The 18,890-nt window shown below is 33.7% G+C and overlaps 1 protein-coding gene across 15 annotated transcripts in view; it reads left to right on the top strand.

Annotated features, from left to right (window-relative positions):
* LOC120354818 overlaps positions 1-18,890 on the top strand; it is a 76,490-nt gene that overhangs the window by 15,803 nt on the left and 41,797 nt on the right. For 13 of the 15 annotated variants that reach the window (XR_005573216.1, XR_005573213.1, XR_005573217.1 and 10 more), the window contains exon 2: positions 6,648-6,798. Coding sequence is in view for 4 of the 15 variants with exons in the window: in XM_039442651.1 (XP_039298585.1) it covers positions 6,711-6,798 (88 nt within the window). In the remaining 11 variants the exon portion in view is untranslated. Of the gene's footprint in view, positions 1-614; positions 1,643-6,647; positions 6,799-18,890 lie in introns of those variants that run through there. The other 2 variants (XM_039442652.1, XR_005573218.1) reach the window with 2 other exon arrangements.

Raw genomic sequence — 18,890 nt, 5'->3', positions numbered from 1 at the left:
GGAGTGAACAGTACTTGAGTTATTTTATAACAATGAAGGTAATCAGCCAATCTCTTGGGGTCTTGGATTACATTGTCAGTGAAACTGGCACTGAGGCCGGTGTCATCTTATTGCAATAATCATTCCATTTGATATATTGATAATATGGAAACCCATCCAAGTCAATTACATGACTCTTCTCCATTTTGTGAAAGCGATCAACTAATTTTGTTGTGGAACAGACTGTGATTGGTGTTGCATCTTCTAGCACAGAATCCAGTAGATGCTGAGGGTAAGATACCTCGAGAGACAAGTAGGCTGCTCCAGCTTTCAGTATGCCCAAAACGGAGACAGCATACTTCCAAGATCTGTCCATTAATATTCCAACCACCGTATTCACTCCGACTCCACACTGTCCAAGTTTTACTGCTAAACAGTTGCTCCAATAATCAAGTTCTTTGAAGGTCATATAACATATGCCATAAGCAACTGTCACGTTATCGGGAGTTTTCCTCGCTTGTCTCCGAAAAATCTCATGGAGACATCCTTGGCTCTCATAGCTGTACATATCCATTTTCATCAGATCAACCATCCAGTGGATTTTCACACCAAAAAATCATTCACTCGAGTTGCCAACACTAGCAATTTCCTTCACTATTGAAACTCTCCTTAATTCATAAGGATGCTATAGTGAGGTCCACGTTTTAATGGATACGAGAACAGCTTTGCTGATTCTCTGCCTTGCCAGATTATATTTCTACATTGTTGAATAACAATCTGGTAGCGTAGTGGAGATTCACAGGTTTCCTTCCATCTGAATTAATTATTAAAACATATATAATGCTGCTTAACTAAAACGCCTTTTACAAGAAAAATATTGTCCATTTCCTAATCACGGCCTCGGCCACATTAAGGTTAAGAAAGACAAGATCATGAATAAAATTGAAAATCAATAATTGTTACCCTTTCTAAAACAGTCATTAACGACAATTATTCTAGTTAAGTGATTCACAAATCTATAATAGAATATAATAAATACAATATGTCAAGAAATAAAAAAAAATTCAAGTACAGTATCCTTTTTATAAAAATCACATGTTTCAACATTATGTCAGTTTCAAGTGAAAATGTGTTTGAAAAGTACAAATTACATGCATACTTTACATTACATTAGGCCTAATATAAATTGGAAATCGACTGGAGAATCCATGAGAGTATTAGAGTATTAGTATTCAAACACAAATATATATATATATTTGAAGATAATTGATCTGTACACAATTTCAAGGGAAGTTGTACTTGACAGTACTTGTAGTTGGATATCATCAAGTGGGGAAAGTACATTATATGAATTGGAACAAAGATGATTAGAGACCTGTATCACTGAGGATAACGATTCAAAAGTGAGAAATTTTGAAATAACCCTCTCAACAGGAAGTTTGGGTAGCCTAGACTTATCTAGAGTCTGCTTCAGTTCTTTGTAAGTACAATTTTAAAACAGATTTGCTAATTGTTGCATGAATTGAACTCTGACTGGGCTTTTGGCCACACCACTGGTGTGGACGGCAGGGGTTGGGAGGCACAGGGGGCACGAATCCCAACAGCATCAATGAAAAAGAGGCTGAATTCGCTGCTTCTGCTGCGCAGGCTACACCAACTGCTAGTAAGGTTACTCAAATTTTGATTCAGTTTTGTGTGTCAAGCTGGTGAAATTTATCAAGTGTCAGGATGAGTTGAGAGCAAATGGGTTTTGAAGGCAGACATTTCAATATAAAAATAAAAGCTTTTATCTGTGATGTTCCGGCAAGGTCATTTGTTAAAAAAATCGAAGTTCATAATGGATATTTTGGCTGTAACAAATGTTGTCAAAAAAGTGTCTGTATATGTTTTGTTTTTTAAGAACCAATAAAGAATTTTGAATTCATGAAAACCCATGAGCAATTTATAGAAAAAGCAGTTGAACATTATGTTAGTGGAACAATTTTGTAAAATATTTTGAATATACCAGGTGTAATAGTGTGAATATTGAGTGGGTGTTATTGTAGTTGTTTGTGTGAATCTTATATTATTTTTCAGGTTTTAGAACTGAAATGAACTTTGATTCTAACTGTATGTTGAACCCTGCGTTTTTAGTGTGAGATTTGATTCTGTTTTGTTTGAATTTGCTAACTTGTTGCCCAGTTATCAAAATTAAAGCAATTTTCGTGCATTTTCCAAGTGCAGTTTCAATTTCATGTCGAAAAAGCCACTGTATTTGAAAATTGTACGAGCATTGACCTTTTTGCAGCTTTGGCTTTTCCACTGGAAGTTATGCTCAACGCTCGTGGAGGGGGAATAATTTTCAGTGAAAAGGCCACTGTTGGAATTGAGACGTAACTGGGAAAACATGTAACGGTGTGCGAGCCTCGGTCCTCTGAATGGGACCATTTCCCATTCAGAGGGACAAATTGTTATGTTTCAGTTATCAGTAATTTTGATCCAGTTGAATAGGGAACCAAATTTTATAGAGTTAGTAGGAGTAGAATCAGGAAATTATTTGTGCGTGTGAGTTAAAGTATAGTGAGTTTTATTAAAGCGTATGTGAGTGTTTCTGAAGAGTCCAAGTTTGAATATTGTTAAAATGGTGAGTGCCGAACTTTTGTTGTTTTTCTCATTAAGCTCATAATTTAATTTCATAGAATGACCGAGGCCCAAATTTAAATGCAGCCCAATTTTTAAAGTTAGCAGGTTCCCAGAATGTATAGATTAAAAAAATTGAGTATGTCCTTCTGTTCTGAATCGATTACTGAATAACTTTGTTCTGTTTGAAAATTCGACATGTTACCTGACTTTTATTAATTCGTTCTATTTACTTAGAGTTCAATAAACCTGAAGTTAAATTTTATTAGTATTTTTCATTGAAGCTGAAAACAGCTGATTTGAATCGGAACTTCCCCTTTTTATTCTACTAGTAAACTTTAGCAAATATTATAGAACAGAAGAAAAAACAACCCCCTCCGTTCACATTGGTGCCCAGCGGTGGTATAGTCTGCAAGAATGACTATTGAACCACATGTATTCTTATTTATTTCATATTTTGGAAGATTAATAAATAGAGACAAAGTTATATGCGGTTACAGAAATGATTTCAGGTGTGGTGTAGGGTTAAAAATACCTCCACCGGTTACACAGGCTTGGTCAGAGATTTTCCATATAATTTTGTTTTGATGTGATGCTGGACTGTCACCTTTTATCTCTTTATTTTATTAATCATCTCATCTGTAGATTAAATAAAATCAATTGGGAGAAAATCCATTTGATCATTCCCAGTAGTTTTATAAAGAAATTGCTATAATCATAAAATTCTGTATTATTAATTATATACTGTAGGCACAAAGCTACAGTAATTTATCAAATTTATTTATTTTTTTTTTTTGTTGCGGGAGTCAGAGCGATCACGGCACACATAGCAAACACCTTAATTGTGAGGACAGAAAATGTACAAGCTTTTGAAGGTATTTTCCTTATATTTTCAAACTCTTTCGAAGTTGTCATTGAAATGACTCACCTTGTAGATGAATCTCAAGCTAGATCACTTGATCCTTGAGCCTGTGCAAAGGCTAAAAATAAACTTTCTACTGGTGATATTTTTCAAAGTTTCTCGATTTATATATCATTAAGCTATCAAAATGAAAAAATTTCCTCAGGAAAACATTTTTTCCGATCATTACTTTTTACGAGCGCCTAAAGTTTAAATTTTTGGGACAGAACATTTCAAATTCGGTAAAAGATAAATCCATGAGATTCAGAGGATTGATTCTTCATGCTGTTGTTGATCTAGTAAAACAAACATTTTGTGAAAATATAAATTTTTGAGAAAGTTATTCCATTTACCAAAAATGATAATGAAATAAATTAACAAATAGTTATTTGTGCAACTAGTGCGCAAAGTAACAGTTTGCTGCACCGAAAGAAATGTTTACGCACGAGTCGTAGGCGAGGGCGGAATGGTTTCTTGAGTGCAGCAGAGGAACTTTGCTCATGTATTTCACATTACATTCTTCCTACAGTTACCATTAAATATGAGAAGTGGTTGATTATGGGTGAAATGATGGCAGAAATCCATCAAAAGTTTGTCTGTATAATTTTGTTATTAATAACAAATTTAATTTATTCTAAACTTGATAATCCAATTGAAAATTAATAATGGATAATTTATTCAAATTAAGAATTAAATTAATCCAATTAATTTGAAAATTTGAATAATTTTGAGTGAATCTTTATTTCTAAATAGTTTTTCAATCAATCAATTTATGAATGAAAAAATATTATTTCAAATAATGAATAATTAATAATATTCAAAATGTATAATTTAATAAGTTTTTATTTTTATGCATTTGAAAATCAGAAAAAATATTGATAGAACAAATTCCTATTCAAAATACACGCCAAGAATGTCAACAGCGGATTGGGATACGCGTAATACACAAAGTATTAAGAGTACGCAAAGTAATACTTTGCGCACTAGAGCGGAAAAGTGATTCTTTGCATTCTGTAATCAGTGCAGGAATGGTCACTTTTCAAGGTAACTGTAGGAAAAAGTTATTTTTGGTAATTTCTAGCTGATGTGTGGTATGAAAACCACAACTCTTGTTGAAATTTTTTCATCATATAGCTTATTCCCTAATTTCAGCACCCCAACCAGATTAACTTCAATTTCTACTACCTGCATTGATAATATAATATTTTCTAAAGATGATGTGGAAGTTAACAATGGCATTGTCTTTAAGGGGATGTTTTTACCCATTTTTGAGAAAATCAAACCTGAATCAAGGGGGCAAATTTTTTTTGAAAATGAGAAACTTCTCTACCAACAACTCCATTGGCTAGAGCCATCATATTTGTTGTCCTGGTGATTGAACATTCCAACAGAAAAGAAATATAATTGTCAAGAAAATTATAGATCAGATCCATCGAACATCCAACTGTTGTCTACTATATGATTTTAATCAATTATCAGTTTCAACAAATAATAATCATAAACTTTCTAATAAGTACATAACAGGGAACTATAATACATTAAAAATGCCTGCAAATCTCAATTGAATCTGGACAATAAGTACAAGGGATGCTCAATACGTTTTTCCCCAAGTTTGTAACTCATTCATTTATTAATGCCAAAGTTGAACCAAAAATGAAAACTTTGGCATCAAATGTTTCTATCTAAATGTATGACTAATCTGAAGCAAAGTTATATGAAAAATTTATTCTAAGCGGAGAATACATTCAAATACAAAATTATATTAGTGCGGTTTGGGGAATGATAAACGAAAATAGAAAAAAATTGACAACTTTTCAAGTACAATGTATTAAAAGAATGAAAATGAAGCATGGAAAATTCATTAACAGTCATGTACGAAAAATCACATCTTTCAAGTAGGTTAATCATTTTATTGGTGCACTGTTGGGTTGAAGAACATTCACGATAATTTCCCTCTGTCAAAATTTGTCTCTTATTTCCAGCAATCTTCTGACAAAATTCATTTTTTATTACATTTAGAGTCCAAAGTATTGATTCATAAAGTTGTTTTAAATATACACATTAAAATTATTCATATTCATATAAATTTGTTAGAATCTCAATGAAAATGATAATTTCTTGCATTAACTTTCACTCACGATCTACTGTTTAGGTCATTTTTCAAGCCTCAAGATTATAATTTTTAAATGAATTCTATATGGGAGAAAGGCAAATGCAAAACTGCCCATTTCCCACGACATTAATTAATTAATTTGCATCTAAAATGCTAAGAAGAGTGATACTTTTGAAATGCTTAAATAGGTACAATACAATCAGAAAAAATAAAGAAGTTTTTGAACGCCATTGATCAAAAAAATCAATAGAAAATTAATAATGATGTTTACATAAAAATTCACTAAAAAATCTATTGGAAAAATATATTTGGGATCCCAAAGAATACATACACCCTTCAGTGAAAATGTTTTCACATAATATGAGAAACACGACAAATGTTAAGTTAACGTTTAAAACAAAACTCTTATATGGGAGTCTTAAACTTAATTAGGCTTTAAAAAATTCAAGTACTATAGAGGTGGCTTAGTCAAATAGTTCGTGACTCATAAGTTACAATAAACAACACCACGAAAAATGATCAAAGAAATATTGGAAGCAGTTAGTAATTGTGCACAGACTAAGTAAGTTTTCCATAATGTGAGAAACTTCTCACTTTTCACAAGGTGTATAAAGCAAAATGTCAAAAATGTATCTATATCATAGTAATCAACTAATTATCCTCCTAAAATGAATAAATGTTTTATAGTAGCAAGTGAGAACATCAAAATGCATTAAAACGTCAAATGGTAACAACAAAAGCAAACACATAACAGATAAATAGAACAATTAGGTACTATACTAATTCTAATACAGAATTCTCTGATCTCAGTGTAATAATCGTCTAATAAGGCTATTAATACACTTCAAGATTTATTTGGAAAAATTCATTGATTGTATAAATACAATTCTTTGACAAAAATATCTTTAATTTACTTTTAAATTTTGTAATATCCAGGTCTCTGATGGGAGGAGGTAGAAAATTGAATCATTTTATTGCTCTATAGATGAAATGTTTTTGAGTCCTGGTGTAATTGAATTCTATCCTGTGTTATAGGTCTTATCAGTCTGGGGGGACTGATATCGAAAATCATTAGGCTACCATTTACAAGTATGAGCCATGGCTTTGTTAAACCTGGTACTGAGAAGATTGGGTTTCAAATTTAAGATGCACAACCGGTGGAGGGCAGAACCTCAAGGCTCACAAGGTATGTAACTTGAATTAAAAAAAAACGTTATGTTGTCACCGTTTGAATATAATGGAGTTTGGCACTGAGTAGTTTCCAATCTTCCCCGTCTACTGGCGCACTCTAGTGCATAATTGTTTAATTGTTTGGTTTGTAGTTTTCCGTTTAGTCGGCTCACATAACTGCCTCCGTTGACAGGACATTTCGACTCATTCGTTGATTTGCTTGTATTTTTATTAGAAATTATTAATTGTAATTCCATGTCTCCGATCGTAGGGAGTAATAATTGATTTTAAAGTACAGTGAGAATTTGAGTATTTTTTATATTGAAAGTAGTAGTGAATTAATAGTAAAATGGAGCAGCAGAATTCTATACATGATTCAACAACTCTCTGCAGTGCCTGGCTACATCATAAATCATCAGAGGTGAAGTGATTTATTTACATTTCTCTATTCCTTAATTCTTTCCTTTACCTTTTTACCACCCAAACCTATAGGTAAAAATCACTCTTGACTTACAGCATAGCTGGGGTAAGTTTTAATAATAGAGATTTTCATTGCATCATGAATGGATTCATTAGTATTTTTTTGCCAGAATATTTAAAGAAAGTTATTGGGCATCAAACGTAGAAGTCTGTGTTTTTCTACTTAGATTTTTTGCATATTTCAACTTTCTTCTCAAAAACTTCTCACACTACAGCTTCCAGACTAGTTTTATTCAATTTTTCAGATATTTTTCCATATGAATCCAGCATAAGTTTTTCAAAAACTGGTTCCCAAACAATTCAGCATCGGTGTATTTCACCAGAGGAACTGAATTCCGGGCGAAATCTTTCACTCTGTATAGCTCGCTAATGAAGTGTTTATGGATATATGTTTATAAGAACTATTTTTCTTATTTTTACCTCTACTATCACATATTAAATTATTTTACCATAATTATGAATCACCCTGTATAATTGGGCCTGCAAAATTGAATGCCTTAAAATCGAAATTGATATATTTTGTCTTTGCAACGTCATTCTATTTATTGTGCACCACTCTTGAAGGATTTCCAAGTCATAGATAATATTATCTTGTACAGTCTCTTTATTTTTATTGGAATAAAAATGCAATATTGTCAGCAAAAGCCTGAATGTGACCATGAAAGTTTTTTGTAAGCAAATCGTTGATAAATGAAATGAATAAAATAGCAGAGGATACGGATCCCTGAGGTACCCCGACAGTGACTGGAAGAGGCTCGCTGAGGCAGTTGCCCACTCTCACTCCCTGCTCCCTACCAGTCAGGAAGCTGCGAAACCACCGCAACGCTAATCCCCTTATCCCAGCCGCTTCAAGCTACATCAATAAAATTTCATGATTAATAAGATCAAAAGCTTTTGTGAAATCTACAAATAGCCTGGTTGTTTTATTGCCATTATTAAAACTAGAATAAATTAAGTTGGAAAAATTGAAAAGAGCATCTTCTGTCGATTTTCCTCGTTGAAAACCATATTGGCTTTGGGAGAAAAAATTTAATTTGTTGAGATAACGCTTGATCATTAATTTTTCTAGAATTTTTGAAAAAAAAAAACAGATAGTAGAGTAATAGGTCCAATATTATTCAATTCCAAAGAGTTGATTTTCTTATAGATTGGCGTGACAATACTTTGCTTTAATAAGTCAGGGAAAATTCCATCGTTAAAACTGAGGTTAAAAATATAGGTGAGGACGGGTGCAATATAAGGGGCAATCTTTTTAATCAAAAGCACGTTAAAGCTATCAAAACCAGATGACTTTTTTTTTAAACTGCGTATTGTTATCAATACTTCGTCGATAGTTGTTGGCTCTATAAAGAAAGATTGACAGTGGTGATGAAGACCCAGGCCGAGAGAAGAAGGTGCAATATTATCAGGCTGTACAAAATTCATGAGATAGTTATTAACTTTATCATCTACGCTTTGTGGTTCACAGTCTAATTCTCCGTTTTCTAACTCAATCTTATCAAATTTATTATTTCAGCATTCACCAGTTAAGCTGTTTATAATTCTTCATTGCTTTTCTGGGTTGCCATCAGCACAATGAATACTATTAGAATAATAACGTTTTATATTGTAATCAATTTCAACTTTAAGTCTATCATAAAAATTTGTATAATAAGACCGAAAAGTTAAATCATATGGTCTTTTCTTTACTAATGCATACAGTTTCTTCCTTTTCTCTATTTTCCTTTATAGGCTAATCGTCATCCAAGGACTTAGGTTCTTAGCTCTAGCAAGCTTTCTATTAGAGATAGTTGAAGTTTTTGAACATTTATTCACAATATCAGATAGAATAGAATGGAACCTTTCATAACTTAAGTTAACATCATCAATAGAATAAACTACATTCCAATTCATCGTTTTTAGAATATCAAATACGTTATCAATATCCACATATTTTTTAGCTAGGGTTTCATAATTTTTTCCTCGACAGTTGCGAACTAGATTAAATTTCAATCCTAACAAACAATGATAGTAGAGGGGTTTAGATACTTTGAAGCCACTTTTTTGCTTGAAATCCCCTCCCCCCTCTCCCCCTCTCCCATCGCCTGTTCTAAAAATAGATTTTCCCTTCCCCTGCACAAGTGGAGATGAGGGGGATGAAGAGAGAGAAAGAGATATCTCTCTCTCACTCTCTCTCAAAATAGATTTACCCTTCCCCTGCTCCAGTGGAGATGAGGGGGATGAAGAAAGTGAGGGAAAAAATAATTTCCCTTTGAGGGGAAAAATTCCCTCTCTACATCTATACTGACAGATTAAAGTGAATTGAGAAATTCCCTATCTCCTCTCTCTCTCTCTCTCTCTCTCACTCTCCACATCTATTGCTTAATAATCTATTGCTATACTGTCATATTAAAGTGAATCCTTATCTCTACAATAATCTAAGTTCTATAATATCCATATTATGTTTGGTTTCCAACTGACAGTCAAGAGTTCAATCAAACTGTTTATGCTTGTGTAAAAAATTGAGCTCTTTTGCTGTACAAACATCCCAGTCGTTATTGTTGAAGTGTTTTCTCCGACAATATGTAAGTATAATTGGAATGAGCTAGCATATCTAAAAATACTTACATATTCTCAGACCTATTTCACTCGGGGACGGGCTATCTTAATACTCAACGCCTATAGTTACCATGAAACTGTCTTAAGAATATACGATTCCCGCTCGCATTCAATTCCCATGAATGAGAATTAAAACTTCTGATGTTATCCTCATTCAAAACCACTAAATATTCTTTCAGCAACTTAATAGTGTGTTTAAAGTCACCTTCACTATCAATATTGATAATTTTAAGGTGAATTTCACCATTATCGGCAAATGTTACCTTCGTTACTACAAACCAATCATAAGGATAAAATTCAAAACCCCAATCGGCTAGTGGATTTGCTTCTACAGAGAACTCATTGAAACTTCTCCAATCAAAATAGTTAGACATCATGTAAATTTGTCGCCTCAACTGTTTAGACTGAAGTGATGCGTGCACACGCGCGCGCGCGCATGCTACGCTCCCCCTTGTTGAATGTTTCTCCAGAGAAATGACACGTGTGCTACGCTGCTCCCTGCGAGGTGAATGTTTCCCCTTCCCAAATTCTATAGATAAGAGTGAGTTCATATAACTCCTGCATCGAAAAAACCGTTACATTCAATCATAGACACATGAAAAAATGTATAGTCTGATTTATCATCTTGAAGCGGCATGTGTTAGCAAGAAAACCGTTAAAGTTCACTGTGCTTCAAATTTCTCTCTCTCATATACCAAGTGTTATCCTTTCACAAGATTTTATGTTTTCGGAGACAATACAAACCCTTTATACTGGGCTAAACCCATTTTGGTAGTTATAATTTCGGCAACCTGATTTTTGGAAAGGTTATGTTGCTTAGCTTCTATCCAATTCATATTAAAGCTGACACATGCGTATCCACTCACAATATCGTAAGCTATCTTATGGATGAATAAATTAAGATAATCTATGAATGCAGCCGAACATTGCAGTCTCATAACAGACCCCTCTTCCGAATTTTTAATTGCCTCAGCTATTTTATCACGAATGCTTTTCACAGCGACTTCCATCTCGTTTTTCTTAATAAAATCTCCTATATCATTTTTAGTTGCATACTTTTCTGCAATTTGATTAATCAGAATAGCAATAGCATCTTTTGTAATGAATTTTTCAATACCATCCATAACATTAGCTTTTATTGCACTCGCCATTTCAGATAATCGTTTTTCAAACTCTTCCTTTGTTAATGAAGAACTAGTCAATTTCTGCAAAGTAGATTCTTAATATTGCTTATCAATTGACGATGGGTGTGTTTCATTTACTTTAGTAAAAATTTCTGTACTAAGCTGTTTTAATTTAGTATTGAGGTAGTTTCTGTCCAACACCTCCAAATTCTTAATTTTATCTGATATGGCTTTTAATTTCTCATCTAAATAACCTTTATCAACTTTATCATTGTTAATACTGTCCAACTGGGATGAAAAGCTGTCTGTTAAAGTTTTCTCTTCTCCTAGAGCAGATTCTAAAGTTAGAGTTCTCTCTGCAATAGCTTTATCAATATTGGCACTAAAATTTTGTAATGAACTCAGAATATGTTCTCTTTGAATTATGCTCACACCGATATTCTTAGTATTTTCCGAAATGAGTTTGGTTATTCTTGAATCTAAATAAAATTTCACAGCTTCGCTGATTCCTTGCTGATTTATCGATTCAATTATTTTCTGTGTTATCGAGTCAATATCGCACGTAAGATTAGCACTACTAGGTGTATCAATCTGACCGAATCGATGCAAAGACATCGTAACACTAAACAATTAGTTTTGCTTCTTTTAGCTCTTCAATTATAGATGCAATCTCAACATCATGTCCAGTGTTGCCAGAAGCTTTTGAGGAATAGAGTAAATTTAATCTTTCCACTAATTCGTCAAAATTATCAAAGTATTGATAAATTCTATCATGAGAATTATTTTTTGCAAATTTCAATAAACCCTATCCCTTCTTTTTACTAATTTTTTTACTGGGAAATAACTTCTGAATCATTTGCGATTTAATTCCCAGATTTCGTTTTCTTATCTCTCTCTCTTCTCTCTCTCTCTCTCTCTCTCTCTCTCTCTCTCTCTCTCTCTCTCTCTCTCTCTCTCTCTCTCTCTCTCTCTATCTATCTATCTATGTATGTACGGTATGCATTTGTATGTGTAGGTCTATACATGCATCTGTGAACATATATGTGTATGTTTATTTTTCTTCTTAAAAATAATAATAAACTATTAGACGGTGCAGTACTTGATCAAAATCCAATGCAACTCGGTCCCCGCGCACAGGCACAGCCCATGCGGGGACCTTCCTCCTATTCAACAGTTATTTGTGCTAACAGCAATAATAGTTATCAATGTTTATTAATTTAACAGTCACAGTTTTTGTTAATCATGGTCATGTATTTTTAGAAATTTTATTTTATATACATTATAATATCAACATAGGCTACTAGGCTCATAGTCATGTTATAATTCTGTGTATATCTTGAGTTTTATTGCTGCTATAACATGTATTGTCTTTTTGTTTTTGAGGAATAAACAGTTTGATTTGATTTGATTCGTTCAACATACCCTCTTCGATCTAAATGTATGCCTGTAAGTGTTAAGATTTTTTTATACTTATCCAGATCTCTCTGATTATAAAGATTCAAATTCGGTCTTGAACTGAATAATAACTCAAGTAGACCATGTGTTAAACGAAATCTTTCATTATAAATATCTATATAACCGTTATCGAATATTACTTGCTGATTTCCAATATAATACACATCATCTTTAGAATTGTATGAAATTCCATAACTAATTGAATTATTCAATTTTTCCGCATGAAACTTTTTTAGGTATTGTGACAGCAGCTCATCGTTTTTACTAGAACCAAGTAAACTGTTTTCAAATTTAGTTGAGCTTAAAAGATTCCCTGTTGAACTCTCATAGCTTTTATCATAACTCGACTCCTCATCATCAATCTCCATACTCTCTTCTTCCTCTTTTACTTCTTCCTTTTTTGGTTTTACACCATGATTAGAGTGGAAACTAGATTTGTTTTTTCCCAGTTCAATTATGGGCTCTATCAACGGTGAGAGCGTTTTCCTATTGTATTCCTCCGATCGTTTTTCAAAATTAAGTAAGCTTTTATGCTTGTCGCTGATTACTTTTCTCAATTTCTTAATCTTATCGATTAAACCAACGTTCTTTCTATTCAGTTTTCTGCTGCATGTTTTAGACAACATGACTGTACAAAGAATTAATCTCTACTGAACGGTAAGAAACGTATCAAGCAAATCTCGGTACTTGCCGCTATTAATTTCACACTCGGTCATAATAGTTACAAAATTATGAGGTTTACGATTCCAAACTTTATGACAAAGTTTACTGAAATCTTTATAAGAAATATCTCCTCCAACATGATCTCTGTGAATTAATTTGAGACTCAATAAATCTATCTTGAAGATTATAATCATATTTGCATTGTCCCTAGCGAAATGTATCTGTGTAGCTCCATAACTCTGAATTAAATATGCCGTGTCAATATTACGATGTCAGCCCATAGTAAAATATTCTCTTATTTGAAGTACATGATTAAGTTGTAAATCGTCAAATATAACTAAAGAATATTCTGATATTTTGTTCGGGTGAGGTATAGATTCGGAATTGTTGTTTATATGAAATTCAACATCTTTCATTTTTGAAAAGACTTTTCTCAAAAACAAGTACTTATCTTGATACTCACTCTTCGTATGCAAGTATATAGTTTTAAATCTCAACCCATTCTTTGAAAAAATTAAATTAAATAGCAAATTGGTCTTACCACAGCCTGAAGAGCCTATTATAAGGATCCTTGCATTATGAGGTAACAACTTACCATTTTTACACCATGTTGGGATTTCTTCCTGTCTTATAATATTGTTGAAATTCACTATCGGGATATTACTCATGTTAGACACATGTACAGCATGTGATCTGATAAGGAACTAATCATTTTTTGTAAGTTATCAAGGGGGAGGGTGTGTGCCACCCACCACATGGGTGTCTGAGCGTGTATGGGTTATGACATCGGAATGCAGTCGACATGTGCTCTCTGTCACTCTCCCCTTTCACAGCAATGTACTACCAAACTGATAGAAGTTTCTCACTTCAATATATCGTTCCCTCTCTCTCCCGCACCCTCTTTACGAGAATGCATCTGCTGCTCCTCCTTATCTAAGCCTTAGCGAAAGCAAATTATGAAAATGAAACTACAGATTGAAATGAAACTGAGAAGCATTTTTGATAAAGACGTATTATATTTACACCAAATCTTTGTGACATTTACACTGAATGGAATATATTATGATATGATATTACAATAGATTATTTTTCATCTAATAGTTGACTTCTACTAATATAACTAGGTGTTAGCAATCCTTTTTTGTCACGCTTTAATATTTTTTCAATCAGATATACTTGTCTCTCCAATTCGTTTAATTGTGTTTTTTTTAATTTCTTCTCCGTAAAACCTACCACTAATTACTTCTCCGTTTAGATCTCGCAAGCTGTATGTTACAGGTTGAGAAGGGAATATAGAATGAATCACAAAATACTCTGTGCTCCAATTTATGTTATAAGATTTATTGAAAAAAACCCTTTTCTTTGAGATTCGTACAACATCTCCTAGCTTAAATTTTGGTTTTGAATTTTTCAATTTATATTGCCTATTGAATGCAGAATTCAAAGACATTAAAACACAATTTCGATCTTTTTTCCTCACATCTTTAGGTTTCATTCTAATTGAAGTGTGCATTGTTGCATTATAATCGCGAACCAAACTGTCTAACTGCGATATCCAGTTTTTGGTTCCACGTTCAGTTAAATATCTATAAATTTTTGCTTTTATTGTTCAATTAAACCTCTCAACTATGGAAGCTTTCTTATCGCTAGAAACATGGTAATGTTTAATACTGTATCTATCTAATAGCGCTTTAACTTTTGAATTAAAGAATTCTGTTCCCTGATCTGATTGAAACAACTTAACTCCCTTATTTTTAGAAATAATTGTTCGAGTGCATCAAATACAGATTGACTTGACTTGTCTTTTAATGGTACACAATATGCGAATTTTGAAAAACAATTAATAACAGCTAAGATATACCTATAACCTTTATTAAAACGTGATAAACTGCTTATCTCAATGAGATCGACTTGAAGCAAGTCTTTTTCACTTTTCAACTCATATTTGCGAGTGGGATAGTTGACACGTGGTATGCTATGAAGTTCTAACGCTATCTTAGATCTAATAATATTAATATTAACAACACGAAATCAAAATTAGTGGTGATGGATGATCGTTGCAGGACATACTGAGCAATCAGTTCAGAGCGTTGTTGGCACTCTATAATGTCCAAAAGGCGCAAAGTGTCCACACCGTTCTCTGCAATGTATCTCTTATCGTCATATGGACTCAAGCAGATTTTTGCACATTCAATCTGATATATGGTGTGATTATAGGACCTCATCATATTGAATTTTTCAATGTGTTCACAACGTTCAATCAACGATTTCTCATATAAATTAAAATTAAGTTTTCTACATTTCACTCCGGTCTGTACACCCTTTGCTACACATTTATTTACAGGTTCTTCATTCTCATTATATACTAAATAAGAGTAAAGTTTAGATCGAAGCCCTATAAATTTGTGGATGGGTTTTGAGGCTGTCTCATCCTTGAACTTTCCTACAACTTTATTTCTCTCCATGGAAAAGCAGGGGTGGTAAGGAGGGTAGTTACTAGTGTTGAAAAGGTTCAAATTTTCTTTAATCAACTGATACACGTCCTCCACTTTTACATTTAAAAGAAAACTATCGGTATCGGTCATAGTTCCAATCGGTCCGAGTTCCATCGGTCAGAGTTCCACGCAATCCCACGGTATAATTTTTTGTAATTTACAATAGAAAAAATCATACATATGGAATTTACTCAACTCCAGTATGGAAAACCCGGAATAGACAGGCTTGTTCATTTTTAGTTCCAACTTACGAGAGAAAACCGCGATCACGTTCGGACTAATTATTTGCCAGCATTTGCATAACGGATTTGAAATGTACTTATCTAACCGTTTTTCATCTGTGATAATTTTAACATTGATATGCTTGCGAACTGATTGTATAGTTTTTCCAAAGATAAGATTACAACAGGCCTTAAAGAAGGATATTTCAAATTTATTTTTCGTGTTCTGTCTATTGCGGATATTGAAGTCAATGTAGCTTTTCAGCCAGAGAGATTGGGAAAAGCTAATTACGCTATGTACTTTCATTAATTGCAAACCGAGCTGAAGGTAGAGTTTTAAATTGAGGTAGTGGACAATGTACTTTTCATGGTCAAAAAGTGTGTTCATGAGCTTTTTGGTTCCAGTTTGACTGTTCTCATTTGTTTGATAGTTTGACAGCAATTCGTGTGGAGGTGTTTGGTAGAGAGGCGCAAGTGGGAAGCTGGCATGCTTATCATGTAACTCTTTCAGATACTTGAGATCGCATTCTATTACATATCCAGTTTCTGAATTGCTGTCCAAATTCGCGAAATCAAGCTTGGAAATTTCTTCCTCTGTGAGGAATCTGAAATTTCCAACAGGTAAGTTTTGGCTCATAGCTTCCGAGTATAAACTGTTTGCATCGATATAAAGAAGATAATTACTCGGTTTTGAGGGGTCATATGTCTCAGGTAGATGTTTGTTATTCGCCTCACAATAACGTTTACCGATAAATGAGACCCCGCCCCTCATCACCGCCTCAAACATGAGATGCATGTCAGGATGAGTAATCAACTCTAGTTCAACTTTAGTATGTTTCAACATGCAATTCCAGGTAAAGTGTGCGAGGGAAACAAAATGAGTGACATCAAGGCTGTATGAGCTAAAAAGTGTAGACCTCATAGATTCAAAAACTTCCGCTAATAGCATCACATCCAAACATAAATAGAAATTGTGATATTCATCGAGCGATTTCAGCTTGAATGTCGAGAACAATCTTTGTGCATGCTCATATTCTTCGCGAGACAGAGGTGTATCAGTTAAATCATTATGAAAACATTCGATGGGAGGAAGTGATGTTTCTGCGAATTTTTCGGGACAACTCATGTATGAGTAAGGATATATTCCTTTTTTCAACAAGAGTTGTCTGTGTTCGCGCGGTGGGTGATGAAACACTGAAAATAAACGTTCAAACTTCTTTTCTATGTCTGTACTTTCTACCAAATTATGCACCAATACTTCCAAGGATTTGTTCATAAACTTGTAGGAATCTAAAAATTTAATTTTGCCTACTGAAAGTGTCAAAAATCTCTGTGACGTATTTGTGATACAGGAAATTTCTTTTTTGCATTTACCGAGCACTTTCAGAATGAAATGTGAATCAAACCCAGAGAAATTGTGAAAATAACATGAAATGTACTCCGGAGTACGAGCCGATAAATTACATGAAACGTGTGCCACACATAGGTAATTTCCGGTTTCATGCGCATGGTGACGACATTTAATATCGGTGTCTAAGAACGGTTCGGCGCAAAGCCCACAGTTTACTGAATTTTGAAATTCGCGCTCTTGACTTTCAGATAAATGTTGCATCAGAATTTCACGTTTCATATCCTCATACAAAATGTCGCCAAGATCTGTAATTTCCTGAAGAAATTTCTCCATGATTTTTTCATCTAAACTACTCGATCTATGGAGTACAGGTCCGTAAGCGATTTCCCCGTTCACATCAATAACAACAAAACAATACCTGCAGGGAATATGTCTTGCTGTTTTCTTTGTATAGCTATGAGTGATTTCATCCAAATCGGATTCATCATCATCATCATCATTATTATCGATATTAACAACCTTAGTTTCTAAATCCGCGTAAATGGTATACTTTTTCTCCAACGTGGCACCTAGTTTCTTAAATTTAATTGTGTCTCGACATTTAGGATATGAAACACGCTGTGATTCAAACTTGGAACAAAGCTGTTCATGTTTCATCAAATTTGCTTTGCCATCACAATTTTCAGATTTGTTCGATATAAATCTATGAAAACAGAAATTACAAACGTGTACTTGACCCTTGTGTTTTGAAAGGTGAGAGAAAAGGCACGATAATCTGTTTTTCCTGTTCGCGGTATTAATTAAACAGAAATGCGTTTTTCCTGCATCAGCTTTCAGCATTAAAAGATTAATTTGGTGCTTATGAGTGCGGAAAATGCTCATGCGGTAGGGGAAAAACTTTTTGTTGTCATACGCGATGATGTGAATTGCAATATCCGGATTCAGTATTTCAAATTTCTTAATATCGCGTGTCGTCACCGGAAAATTTACACCCCGCGTATTAAGTGTGTGAGCAAATTTGCTAAAATACTTTACAGTCAAGCGTGAGTTCCTTGGTTTCTGATTGAAATATGCAAGGACTGACCATAAAAAGCATTTTTCGTCAGACAGATTTTTGACATTTATAATACAATTTTTGTTTTTAAGAAACTGCGGTGTTTGAATGAAACTGGATGTGAATATTGGATTAAATTTAATCACGTTCACATCCAGTGAGTCAATTTTCTTCAAAACCCAACCGCTGCCATGTTGAACAAAGTTGTCAAAAGATGACAGGATTTTTCTTATGGCCAACATGAAATGATCGTTAAAATCTTCATAATACTCAAGCACGTTTAGTGCTATGTTGGAGTAACTATGAAGATTTATGTGAGATGAGACAGTCTCACTAACCTCATCATCCATCACCACTAATTTATACAATAAAACATTCAAGACAATGAACCATTTTACATTGCCATCATGCCGTGCCGCATGCTCTCTGATTATGTCGAAAACATGCCATTTCGATCTCTCGATCACGTTCTCAATGCTGATTTGTTTGGGATCCTCAATGGTTATATGATGGCGGACTGCGCTGGAATTCACGCCATGTACTCTTTGTTCCCTCGGCATGATGATGATGGTGATGTTAGATTCTGAAAAACGAAAGAATAACGATCAGTATGATATAGAATTAGAGTGATAGAGTACAACTGCATGTTTTTAAATCAGTTGTGAAT

The sequence above is a fragment of the Nilaparvata lugens genome, chromosome X, assembly GCF_014356525.2.
Source record: "Nilaparvata lugens isolate BPH chromosome X, ASM1435652v1, whole genome shotgun sequence".
NCBI classification, from domain to species: domain Eukaryota; kingdom Metazoa; phylum Arthropoda; class Insecta; order Hemiptera; family Delphacidae; genus Nilaparvata; species Nilaparvata lugens.
Note: the sequence above shows the minus strand (reverse complement) of the source record. Positions and strands in the feature narration are given on the sequence as shown.